At 43.3% G+C, this 13,796-nt stretch overlaps 1 protein-coding gene across 1 annotated transcript in view; it reads right to left on the reverse strand.

The window, feature by feature from the left end:
• DNAH10 (dynein axonemal heavy chain 10) overlaps window positions 1-13,796 on the reverse strand; it is a 141,553-nt gene that overhangs the window by 56,004 nt on the left and 71,753 nt on the right. Inside the window, 6 exon segments of the mRNA XM_070763165.1 lie at window positions 3,139-3,306; window positions 5,188-5,281; window positions 6,473-6,645; window positions 8,216-8,476; window positions 11,685-11,837; window positions 13,083-13,228. Coding sequence (XP_070619266.1) covers window positions 3,139-3,306; window positions 5,188-5,281; window positions 6,473-6,645; window positions 8,216-8,476; window positions 11,685-11,837; window positions 13,083-13,228 — 995 coding nt within the window.

Here is a 13,796-nt window from a genome sequence, read left to right on the forward strand (position 1 = left end):
ATAAAAACTAGCTTAGAAACTCTTTAACAACTAACTTGGAAAAAGTTTTAATTATGTAAAAACTGGCTAAGAAATTTTAACTATGTAAAAACTAACCAGGAAGCTCTTTAATTATGTAAAAACTAGTTAGGAAAAACTCTTTTAGCAATGTAAAAAACTTGTTAGGAAACCCTAAGTAAAAGCTAGCTTGGAAATTCTTCAACTACATAAAAACTAGCTTAGAAACTCTTTAACAACTAACTTGGAAACTGTTTTAATTATGTAAAAACTAACCAGGAAGCTCTTTAATTATGTAAGATCTAGTTAGGAAAAACTCTTTTCATAATGTAAAAAACTTGTTAGGAAACCCTAACTAAGTAAAAGCTAATTTGGAAGCTCTTCACTTATGTAAAAACTGGGCTGGAAATTCTTCAACTACATAAACACTATCTTAGAAACTTTTTATTATGTTAAAACTAGATCGGCTGCCCACATGCTAAGCTAGGGCATAGATTAGGGGTGAAATCCAGCAGGTTCTGAAAGATTCTGGAGAACCAATAGTGGAGATTTCAAGTACAGTGATACCTCGTCTTACAAACGCCTCATCATACAAACTTTTCGAGATACAAACCCGGGGTTTAAGATTTTTTTGCCTCTTCTTACAAACTATTTTCACCTTACAAACCCACCGCTGCTGCTGGGATGCCCCATCTCCGAACTTCCGTTGCCAGCTAAGCACCCGTTTTTTCACTGCTGGGTTTCCCCTGAGGATCCCCTCCATGGGAAACCCCACCTCCAGACTTCTGTGTTTTTGCGATGCTTCAGGGGAATCCCAGGAGGGGAATCTCAGCATCGCAAAAACAGGCGCTTCGCTGGCAACGGAAGTCCGAAGGTGGAGTTTCCCAGTGAGGGGAGCCTCAGTGAAATTGCAGCATCGCAGAAACACAGAGGTCCGGAGGTGGGGTTTCGAGGACTTCCGTGTTTTTGCGATGATGCAATTTCGCTGAGGCTCCCCTCACTGGGAAACCCCACCTCCGGACTTCTGTTCCCAGCGAAGCGCTCATTTTTGCGACGCTGGGATTCCCCTGCAGTATTGCAAAAACACAGAAGTCCAGAGGTGGGGTTTCCCATGGAGGGGAGCCTCAGGAGAATCCCAGCAGAGCAAAAACGGGCGCTTCGGCTGGCAAAAGGGGTGAATTTTGGGCTTGCACGCATTAATCGCTTTTCCATTGATTCCTATGGGAAACATTGTTTTGTCTTACAAACTTTTCACCTTAAGAACCTCGTCCCGGAACCAATTAAGTTTGTAAGACAAGGTATCACTGTACTTTGGAGAACCGGCAAATACCACCTCTGGTTGGCCCCAGGAGTGGAGAGAGAATGGGGATTTTGCAGGATCCTTCCCCTGCCACGCCCACCAAGAACCAGTAGTAAAAAAACCCACTGGATTTCACCACTGTCATGGATAAGGGAAGAGACAACAGCTGGATTTGGCTTTAACCTGATTTCAACTTTCAAGATATATTTCTGCCAAGGATTAGTTCAGTCCTAGGTGATATTCCATTATGTTACCATATGTTGTGTTTGGGCCTGGGCCAGCTGTTGCCCCCACATATGTGAGAGATGCATCACAGAGTGATTGTGAAAGCCTGGCTGACAGCCAGGAAAACGTGGCAGACAGCCCAGAGGATGAGGCCAATGGTTCAGAGGCAGACCACAGGAACTGGCAGACAGCCCAGGGGATTTAGCAGGCAGCCCTTCAGATAGCCTCTCTTCTTTGGATTCGGATGCTGAACAGATAATCAATATGCATAGCCTTAGAGCAATGCAACGTAGGGCTCAATTAAGGGATTATCAACGGTGATTATGGTGTCACCTGTGTTTGGGTGTGGTCCACAGAATGAAGGCTGGGTGTGGTTCCCATAATGAGGGCTACAGTTACAAAAGGGAGTAGAGGCAGAGGCAAACTGTGGATGTTTATCTGTGTGGCTTGTGTGGCTTTGTGGTTCCTGCTTTGAAGCTGTGCCTTTGGATTTCAACTCAGCATTGTCAGGCAAGTGGGAGTTGAAAACTCTGGGACTAGCTGCTGCTCTCCTGCCTCGAGAATTCAGAGAACTCCTGGAACGGTTCTGCTACGTGAATTTTGTATTTGTTTGCTTTTTCATGAACTTTGTACCTAGCTGAATTTTCGCCTCGAACTGTGTTTTACTCCTGAAAATAAGGACAGTTTTCTTTAGCCTTTTCTTTTCTGTTTAATACAAGTTTGCTGATTAGCAATGCTCGTGTGTGTCTGACCTTCTTTCCTGGACTGTTAATTATCGCCTGAGCCCGGTCAGGCAGAACACCATATAACGGGGGAAAGAAGCGTGTTAAACAGCAATGAATGCTGAGTCATAGAGTGTAAACTGCAATCTGATTGGTCCAGGGCACTATAAAATGCAAAGCAGCTTTACAATGATTGTTAGCTGCTAGTTGTTAGCTGTTTATGTTGGCTGGCTGGAGCAGTTTGAGCGTGAGTTAATTAGTGAGTTAAAGCTGTAGTTCTGATATGGAGAAACCTGGATAGGTTTAGTATCTATGTGTAAATAAGCTTTGCTGCATTTAGTTAAAGCAACGTAAATAGAAGACTAAGACAGAAGATATTTTGAATGCATTGAAGTGTAAAAACTGTTTACTAATGTTTTCAAGAACAGGTTTTTTCCGAACGCCATCACTCTACTAAACAAATAATTCCCTCAACACTGTCAGACTTTCTACTAAATCTGCACTTCTATTCTACTAGTTTTTCTCATCATTCCTATCACCCATTTCCTCCCATGTTGACTCTATGACTGTAACTTGTTGCTTATATCCTAAGATTTTTATTAATATTGCTTCTTCATTGCTTATTTGACCCCTATGACAATCATTAAGTGTCGTGCCACATGATTCTTGACAAATGTATATTTTATTTTATGTACGCTGAGAGCATATGCACCAAGACAAATTCCTTGTGTGTCCAATCACACTTGGCCAATAAAATTCTATTCTATTCTATTCTGTTCTATTCTATTCTACTGTTGTCTACAAAAGTGTCTTCGTTGTTTCGCTGCCCTGGTTCCTAAATTGCCACACTATAAATTCTGGTATCTTGTCAAGTCCTACTGCATAGCTCCGTACCTGGAAGAGAGCTTTGGCTGCGTCATAATCCTGGATGTCTTCGTAAACGCGAGGCTCCCCCTCGTTCAGGGCCGTTCGGAAATCTCCAAACAGGATCGGGTCCCTGAGTGCGTTTTCAGCAGAATCTTTGAAATTCGATTCCAGCAGGCCTTGTATGTGGCCTTGGACCTTGGACAGTTGGACAGAAAGGCCACCGGTTAACTCCAGATCTTTACAGATCTTACCCATTTCATTATATTTCTTATATTTCCATTTTTATATACAATATATTTGCATTTAAAATATACCTATCTGTTTATACTTACCTTTATATACTATTTATATGTTTATCTGTTTTTGTATGTCATTAAACATTATACCCCTATACCTTATTTCTATTCTCCATCCACTTGTACTATATATATATTCCAAGTATGGTAGTACTGTATTCTGAATCACTTGTTCCCTCGATTTCCATGGTCATTTTTTTATTATTATTATTATTATTATTATTATTATTATTATTATTATTATTATTATTTATTAGATTTTTATGCCATCCCTCTCCGAAGACTCGGGGCGGCTCACAACAGTAATAAAAACAATATAGCAGTGGAACAAATCTAATATCATTATTTAAACAAACAAAAAACAACAACAGCACATTCATACCAAAAATAAAACAAAGTATAAAAAAGCCTGGGGGAAAGGTGTCTCAGTTCCCCCATGCCTGGCGGTATAAGTGAGTCTTGAGTAGTTTACGAAAGACAGGGAGGGTGGGGGCAGTTCTAATCTCTGGGGGGAGTTGGTTCCAGAGGGCCGGGGCTGCCACAGAGAAGGCACTTCCCCTGGGGCCCGCCAAACGACATTGTTTGGTCGACGGGACCCGGAGAAGGCCAACTCTGTGGGACCTTATCGGTCACTGGGATTCGTGCGGTAGCAGGCGGTTCTGGAGGTACCATTGTCCATTTCAGCGCATTTATATATTTTATCAATTGTATTGTTTTCTGATGGTATCATTTTATTTTTCCAGAACTGAGCATTGGATATTCTAGTGGCTGTCATTATATGTGTCATTAGATAATTAATATAATGACAGTCTAATGACATATCTAATGTCTAACCAATTAGTTTGTAGACATTTCTTTGCCCAACTAGGTAATGTCACCAGTGCTAGAAGAGAGTGGGGCTTTCATTTATATAAACAGAGAGCAAAACCCACTCCCTTTTAAGCACTGAAGATGTTCCCTAGCTAGGTCATGCAACAACTGCAATAAAACAACCAACCTCAGAGAGCACTAAAGACCCCACATTACCAACGCCAGCATTACCAATTTACACCAGCCAACGACCCCAGAATTACTAGAAACATAGAAACATAGAAGACTGACGGCAGAAAAAGACCTCATGGTCCATCTAGTCTGTCCTTATACTATTTCCTGTATTTTATCTTACAATGGATATATGTTTATCCCAGGCATGTTTAAATTCAGTGACTGTGGATTTACCAACCATGTCTGCTGGAAGTTTGTTCCAAGGATCTACTACTATTTCAGTGAAATAATATTTTCTCACGCTGCTTCTGATCTTTCCCCCAACTAACACACATCAGTGAAAATCTTTAGTTAGATACAACAGCCTAGGACGAAGAATTGGTTTAGGATCTGGAGATAGAAGGATCAAATCTGCACTTGATGATCGAGAGTCGCTGAAACCGGAAAATAAGTTTTTGGCAAGTTCTATGCATTCTGCAAATACAAGAGATAAGACTCTGGGATTTTGTGTGCTTGGCCCTCTATTGGTGTTTGTGAGATCCCAAGCTGCTAGGACACTGCAGCCATCATTAAGTATGAGTCTCCTGGTTCTTATGGGACCAAGGAATGGGGTCCTCTGGGAAAAGGCAGGCCTGGGGATGTTTGGGCCATAGGTTGAGCCCAACTAAGGATTTCTCTGCCAGAAAAGGTCTGCTTGGTTCCTGCCTCCGAGTTCCTTTGAAAAAGTTTGAAAACGTGATGCCCCGAACCGCCCTAATTGAACTGGACTTTAGGAGTTTCAAAAAGAAGAACCTACCAGAGCTTTATCTGCCTTATTGATCAGTCGGTCATGGAAAACCCGCAGGCATTCGTTCCTCCATACCCTCACCATCTGGGTGATTGTCTGGAACCTGTGTCAAATGAGCCGTCAGTCAGATGAGCCGTCAAAGACGTAATAGGCCATGTCAAATGAATAGTAGCAATTAGAAACATAGAAACATAGAAGACTGACGGCAGAAAAAGACCTCCTGGTCCATCTAGTCTGCCCTTATACTATTTCTGTATTTCATCTTAGGGTGGATCTATGTTTATCCCAGGCATGTTTACATTCAGTTACTGTGGATTCTTCCTTCCTTCCTTCCTTCCTTCCTTCCTTCCTTCCTTCCTTCCTTCCTTCCTTCCTTCCTTCCTTCCTTACTTACTTACTTACTTACTTACTTACTTACAAATATTGAAACATAGAAGATTGATGGCAGCAAAAGACCTCCTGGTCCATCTAGTCTGCCCTTATACTATTTTCTGTATTTTATCTTAGGATGGATATATGTTTATCCCAGGCATGTTTAGATTCAGTGACTCTGGATTGACCAACCACGTCTGCTGGAAGTTTGTTCCAAGGACCTACTACTCTTTCAGTCAAATCATATTTTCTCATGTTGCCTTTGGTCTTTCCCCCAACTAACTTCAGATTGTGTCCCCTTGTTCTTGTGTTCACTTTCCTATTAAAAACACTTCCCTCCTGGACCTTATTTAACCCTTTAATATATTTAAATGTTTCGATCGTGTCCCCCCTTTTCCTTCTGTCCTCCAGACTAGACAGATGGAGTCCATGAAGTCTTTCCTGATACGTTTTATGCTTAAGACCTTCCACCCTTCTTGTAGCCCGTCTTTGGACCCGTTCAATTTTGTCAATATCTTTTTGTAGGTGAGGTCTCCAGAACTGAACACAGTATTATTCCAAATGTGGTCTCACCAGCATTCTATATAAGGGGATCACAATCTCCCTCTTCCTGCTTGTTATACCTCTAGCTATGCAGCCAAGCATCCTACCTGCTTTTCCTACTGCCCGACCACACTGCTCACCCATTTTGAGACTGTCAGAAATCACTACCCCTAAATCCTTCCCTTCTGAAGTTTTTGCTAACACAGAATTGCAACTTACCTACCGCTTCACAGCCCTCTCTAAGCGGTTTTAGAGTCAGCCACTTGCCCCAACAATCTGGGTCCTCATTTGACCCACCAGGGAAGGAGGTAATGAACGGTCGCTGAACGAATTGGTTGTAAGTCGAGGCGGACTACTTGAACGACTATTACACACTCACCGTTCTGGGGTGGTTTGAACCAGCCCATTGTAAACCCTGGAGAGGTCGCGCAGGTTGAAGATGTAGTGGAACTTGGAAGGCGTCGGCGGCAAGTCGTGGACGATGGTTTGGTAAAGGGCCAGAGTGCAGGAGGTGATTTTGTCCGCAATGGCAGCGATGGACTCGTCGAAGGGCTGCGGATGAAAAGAGATTTTGTCATGAAGGGGAGAAAAAGAGAGAGAGAACCGTGGAAAAACACTGCCATTTTTGTGGTCTATTTTTCCTTCCTCCTTCCCGATTAATACAGCTGGTACTGGTTCATTTAGTGACCCTTTCAAAGTTGCAACGGCACTGAGAAAAGGATCATTTTTTCAGACTTATGACCGTTGCAGCATCTTCAGTCACATGATCACAATTCAAAAGCTTCAGCTAACTCCTAGCTGTAGTTCAGCAGTTCAAATCTCACCACTGGCTCAAGGTGGACTCTCGGCCTTCCATCCTTTCAAGGTGGGTCAAATGAGGACCCAGATTGTAAACCGCTTAGAGAGGGCTAGAAAGGACTGTGAAGCGGTATATAAATTGCTTTGCTCTGCCTTTTCCCCTCCTTCTGTCCTTCCTTCCTTTATTTCTCTCCCTTCCTTCCTTTCCTTCCTTCCTTTCCCTTCCTTCCTTTCCTTCCTTCCTTTCTTTCCCTTCCTTCCTTCCCTTCCTTCCTTTCTTTCCCTTCCTTCCTTCCTTTCCCTTCCTTTCCTTCCTTCCTTTCTTTCCCTTCCGTTCTTTCCCTCCCTTCCTTCCTTTCCTCCCTTCCTTCCTTTATTTCTTTCCCTCCCTTCCTTCCTTTCCTTCCTTCCTTCCTTCCTTTCTTTCCCTTCCTTCCTTCCTTTCCCTTCCTTTCTTTCCCTTCCTTTCTTTCTTTTCCTTCCTTCCTTCCTTTCCTTCCTTCCTTCCTTTATTTCTTTCCCTCCCTTCCTTCCTTTCCTTCCTTCCTTTCCTTCCTTCCTTCCTTTCCCTTCCTTCCTTCCCTTCCTTCCTTTCTTTCCCTTCCTTCCTTCCTTTCCCTTCCTTTCCTTCCTTCCTTTCTTTCCCTTCCGTTCTTTCCCTCCCTTCCTTCCTTTCCTCCCTTCCTTCCTTTATTTCTTTCCCTCCCTTCCTTCCTTTCCTTCCTTCCTTCCTTCCTTTCCCTTCCTTCCTTCCTTTCCCTTCCTTTCTTTCCCTTCCTTTCTTTCTTTTCCTTCCTTCCTTCCTTTCCTTCCTTTATTTCTTTCCCTCCCTTCCTTCCTTTCCTTCCTTCCTTTCCTTCCTTCCTTTCCCTTCCTTCCTTCCTTTCCCTTCCTTTCTTTCCCTTCCTTTCTTTCTTTTCCTTCCTTCCTTCCTTTCCTTCCTTCCTTCCTTTATTTCTTTCCCTTCCTTTCCTTCCTTCCTTCCTTCCTTCCTTGCTTCCTTCCTTTCCTTCCTCCCTCCCTCCCTCCCTCTCTCCTCCCTCCCTTCCTTCCTTACTCAAGGTTAACTCAGCCTTCCATCTTTTCCAAGGGTCAAATGAGGATCCAGATTGTTGGGGGGCAACTGGGTGACTCTGTAAACCGCTTAGAGAGGTTTAAAAGGTAAAGCACTATGAAGCGGTGTATAAGTCTAAGGTCGTAAAACAGGGGTGTCTCATTTAACACCCTAGATTTTTGAGCTCCGCTGTTGGTGGTAAGTCAAGGGCTACCTGTTCATCTGATTGACACGGACTCAATCTCTCTCTCTCTCTCTCTCCCAACTTACCGCCAGGTGCCCTTTCAAAATGGAGGCGTAAATCAAGTGCAGGGAGACCTCCGAAGGGAAGGGCACGTTGAAGACGCTGAAGAGGGAGATGAAGCGGGGGTCCACTTCGTTGCGGCCGCCCCCGGCTTTGCCCATGGCTGCCATGAAGCCCAAGTCGCGGAGGTATTTGCAGTTCATCTCTTTCCCCCGGTCGTACAAGGCGCCCTTCTCCAGCAGCAGCTTCAACAGGGCGATGGGCTGCTGGGTCCCGTATTCGTCCACCTTCGGACCCCATAGTGGACACAGAAGAAGAAAGAAGAAAGAAGGGCTGAGAGACCAGGGGTAGCCGGCCGGAAGACGGCTTTAGAAACTTTGGTTGAGTTTTGTCACTACCACGTACTCTTTTGGTTGAGTTTCCAATATATTAAGATTACTCAGTATAGAATGTTAGAAGGAAATAGTGATATAGCTTTAAGAGCCAGGCAGCAATTATGGGCTAGGCTGCAATTTGGAAATATAAGGGAGCCAGATGTGCTGCTCTCTGGTTACATTCTCTGGTTACATTGCTTATATATGCCGGTTAAGTATTAATCTCTGAGCTGTGTGCAATATAACAACAACAACAACAACACAAGAGCACACAACAGATTCAAGCTGAATATTAACCGCTCCAAACTTGACTGTAAAAAATACGACTTTAGTAATCGAGTTGTTGAAGCATGGAACTCATTACCGGACTCTGTAGTATCATCCCCTAACCCCCAACATTTTACCCTTAGACTATCCACAGTTGACCTCTCCAGATTCCTAAGAGGTCAGTAAGGGCCGTACATAAGCGCACTAGAGTGCCTTCCGTCCCCTGTCCTATAGTCTCTCCTATATCTCACATTTCTTCTCTACTATATCCTCTATAACCTTCATTGTATATTATTGTATATTGGACAAAATAAATAAACAAATAGATAAAATAAATAAAAATAAATATATTGTATAGAATATACTAAGAGCTGTGTGCAAGATATTGTGCAGAATATGTTATAATGATGTAAAGGTAATAAGAGAATAAGAGAATAGGCTGTGTGCTAATATTAAATGGTATATTATATCTGCTGTGTGTGAAGGAGATAATAGATCTGTATTATAATTAATGTGCATATCCTGTAAATAATATCTTTAATATCCTGTTTACTTGTATTGTTGTCTGAACAAGCCACCACTGCCACATGTATTCTGATTACTACACAGTATTTTATCTATCTATCTATCTATCTATCTATCTATCTATCTATCTATCTATCTATCTATCCATCCATCCATCCATCCATCCATCCATCCATCCATCCATCCATCCATCCATCCATCTATCTATCTATCTATTTATTAAATTTGTATGCCGCCCGTCTCTGCAGACTCGGGGTGGCTCACAACAGCAACAGAAAAACAGTGTAAAATACAAATTCAATAATTAGAAAGCTAAAAACCCATAATTAAAAAAAAAGATTCACACAACGTACCATACATAAACAGTATAGGCCTGGGGAAGATATTTCAGTTCCCCCATACCTGATGGCAGAGGTGGGTTTTAAGGAGTTTGCGGAAGGCAAGGAGGGCGGGGGCTGTTCTAATCTCAGGGGGGAGCTGGTTCCAGAGGGTCAGGGTCACCACAGAGAAGGCTCTTCCCCTGGGACCCACCAGACGACATTGTTTGGTCGATGGGACCCGGAGAAGGTCAACTCTGTGGGACCTAATCGGTCGCTGGGATTCATGCGGCTGAAGGCGGTCCCGGAGATAATCTGGTCCGGTGCCATGAAGGGCTTTATAGGTCAAGACCAACACTTTAAATTGTGACCGGAAACTGATCGGCAACCAATGCAGACTGCGGAGTGTTGGTGTGACATGGGCATACTTGGAAAAGCCCATGATTGTTCTCGCAGCTGCATTCTGCACGATCTGAAGTTTCCGAACACTCTTCAAAGGTAGCCCCATGTAGAGAGCGTTGCAGTAGTCGAGCCTCGAGGTGATGAGGGCATGAGTGACTGTGAGCAGTGAGTCCCGGTCCAGATAGGGCCGCAGCTGGTGCACCAGGCGAACCTGGACAAACATCCCCCTCGCCACAGCTGAAAAGATGGTTCTCTAATGTGAGCTGTATGTCTATCATTGGGTCTATGCCCAGTGTGGAACACTTACAAGTTTCACCTTTTAAAATACACAATCACAGGGCTGGAAGGGACCTTGGGGATTGTCTAGTGATAGCGTGCTGTGTGTGCCCACACACATAATGCAATGCCCTCCTCCACACGCATGTGCACACAAACACACACACACATACACACACCCCTGCATACACACCGGCCTCACTGAAGCCTCCATACTTCTATGCCGCTCCTTCTCCTGAGACTCGGGGCGAGTTAAAACGAAATTAGAAATCTACATAAAATTCCCCATAATTTAAAATTAAGCAAACAAGATTCATACACCATACACCCTATATTCATTCTTCTGAGTCTTCGGACAGGGGCGGCATACAAATCTAATAAATTATTATTATTATTATTATTATTATTATTATTATTATTATTATTAACATAGAAGTCTGACGGCAGAAAAAGACCTCATGGTCCATCTCGTCTGCCCTTATACTATTTTCTGTATTTTATCTTAGGATGGATCTATGTTTATCCCAGGCATGTTTCAATTCAGTTCCTGTGGATTGACCAACCACGTCTGCTGGAAGTTTGTTCCAAGCATCTACTACTCTTTCAGTAAAATAATATTTTCTCATGTTGCCTTTGGTCTTTCCCCCAACTAACTTCAGATTGTGTCCCCTTGTTCTTGGGTTCACTTTCCTATTAAAAACACTTCCCTCCTGAACCTTATTTAACCCTTTCACATATTTAAATGTTTCGATCATGTTCCCCCCTTTTCCTTCTGTCCTCCAGACTCTACAGATGGAGTCCATGAAGTCTTTCCTGATACGTTTTATGCTTAAGACCTTCCACCATTCTTGTAGCCTGTCTTTGGACCCCTTCAATTTTGTCAATATCTTTTTGTAGGTGAGGTCTCCAGAACTGGACACAGTCTTCCAGATGTGGTCTCACCAGTGCTCTATATAAGGGGATCACAATCTCCCTCTTCCTGCTTGTTATACCTCTAGCTATGCAGCCAAGCATCCTACTTGCTTTTCCTACCACCCGACCACACTGTTCACCCATTTGGAGACTGTCAGAAATCACTACCCCTAAATCCTAAATAAATAATAATAATAATAATAATAATAATAATAATAATAATAATAATAATAATTTATTATTATTATTATTATTATTATTATTATTATTATTATTATTACTTATTATTATTATTATTATTATTATTATTATTCATTGGGCGGGGTGAGATATTAAAGTTTCAAAGGCCCCAAGCCTGCTGGCAAAGATGGGCCTTTAAAACCTGACGGAAGGCAGGGAGGCGAATTTCCTTGAGTCCTTACCCGAGGCATGTTCATGTCATCCATAAAGACCAGGAGTCGCTTCCCCATGGGAGGCCCGTACGTTTCTTTGGTCCGCTTCTCCACGTTGGTCTCCAGGTTCCTCTGGATGTCCATGGAAGTGGTGCGAGAGGAGAAGTTGATGATGAGCAGCACCTGGGTGGGAACAGTTCCAAAATTGCTGCCAGGAACGAAGGCTGGCGAGGGAGGCAAACTGCAAGCTCTGATAGCGGGGTGCAATCGGTGACGGGCTCCTACGGGTACGGTCAGCTACGCAGAACCGGTAGAAAAAGTTTGAATTTTTTTGCTTTATTTTCCCTTCTGGGCTCTGGGTATGTTTTTCCTATCGCAGTAAATGAGGTTGAATGCACAGTTCCCTCTAAGCTGAGCAGTGAGCAATCGCTCACTTAAAAATCATCATCAACTCAGAGTTTTCCAAACCTGCCCAGAAGCCAAGAGGGAACGAGTGAGAGGGAAGGAGAGAGAGAGGAAGAGAGGAAGAGAGAGAAACAGATAGAAAAAAGAGAGGAAGGAAAAGAGAAAGGAAAAGAATGGGAGTAAGGAAGAGAGAAAGAAAATCAAAATCTAGTTTGAAACTAGCGCAACTATTTAAGTGGCATTTTGATATTGATAGAGTTGCCCTATTTATTTATTTATTTGTTTGTTTATTTATTTATTTATTTATTCTGTGCCGCTCAGTCCCAAAGGGACTGCCGCTCAGACACTATACTTTTCCGCCCACCCCAAAAAAAAATTAGAGGGAACACTGGTTGAATGTGTATAAATTTAGAAGAGCTGTGTGTGCGTGTGTGTGTACATACACATACCGTTTATATAGTAGATAATGTATATTTTTGTGTGCCTGTGTATAATATGCATGTACATGTATGGCATATAGTCATAGAATTGAATAGTATAATTGTATCTCTTTGAGGCGAGGAGAGGCCAGGCACCTTAACCCTAACTCTAGACGTGAGTGACATCAAGTTGGCCATCTTTAAGCCAGTCACATGACCTTCAAGCCACCCCCTGGTCACATGTTCATCAAGCCACTCCTACTTGGTCACATGGCCGGCAAGCTACACTGTCCTGTCAGAGCCAAACACCTTCAAAAGAAAAAGAACCAATAAAAGTCCAGTTGCCTCCTGGAAAAAAAAAGGCTCCTTTGGGCAAGGGCAGACAAAGTTGGCTCTTCTACGACTTGTGGACTTCAACTCCCAGAATTCCTGAGCTAGCAGGATTGGCTCAGGAATTCTGGGAGTTGAGGTCCACAAGCCATAGAAGAGCCCACTTTGCCTACCCCTGCCTTTGGGTTACAGCGCAGGAGCAACCAGGAGATGGAAGAACGGCCCCATAGACGACAGGAGGATGGACTCATGATCCGGAACACGACAGCCTTACGTTTATGTCTGGGTTCAGCTTCCTGAGCAAGTTCTGGGTCGTGGCCGTTTTGGAGGTCCCGGACTCTCCCACCAGAACCATCGGACGCTTGATCTTCAGCATCTGCTCCAGCAACCAAGTGGTCCGTGTTGTGTCTACCGTCGGAACTGAAGAAGAAACCGTTGAAGGGTCAGAAATTGGCTGGGAGTCCCAAGCAGCTTCGCAGAGAAGGTGTCCCAACTCATCCTTTACTACAGAGAGGTCCCTACCCCCCCCTTGCTACTCGAGCCTGGGGTGTGTTTTATGCTTCCCTTCTGAAAAACGACACTGACTTGTAATATTCAAGGAAACAAAGGAGATACGATCAGATGCTGGTTAGGAGGGGTCATCAGGTTACACACTAAGTATATTTATTTAAGTTTAATTTACCTGCCTTAAGCATGAAAACTGACTGGGTGACAATTGAGTTATCGAAGCGTGGAACTCATTGCCGGACTCAATTGTGTCAACCCCTAACCCCCAACATTTCTCCCTTAGACTCTCCACGATTGACCTCTCCAGGTTCCTAAGAGGCCAGTAAGGGGTGTACATAGGTGCACTGGTGTGCCTTTCGTCCCCTGTCCAATTGTCTTTCCTTTCTCTCACTTATCATATATATTCTCTTTCTTTCATATATCCTGTCCTCTAAGTTCACTTTACCCTTATACATATTACTACATGTCTATTTTTCTTCCT

The sequence above is a fragment of the Erythrolamprus reginae genome, chromosome 10 (genome assembly GCF_031021105.1).
Source record: "Erythrolamprus reginae isolate rEryReg1 chromosome 10, rEryReg1.hap1, whole genome shotgun sequence".
Classification (NCBI taxonomy): Eukaryota; Metazoa; Chordata; class Lepidosauria; order Squamata; family Dipsadidae; genus Erythrolamprus; species Erythrolamprus reginae.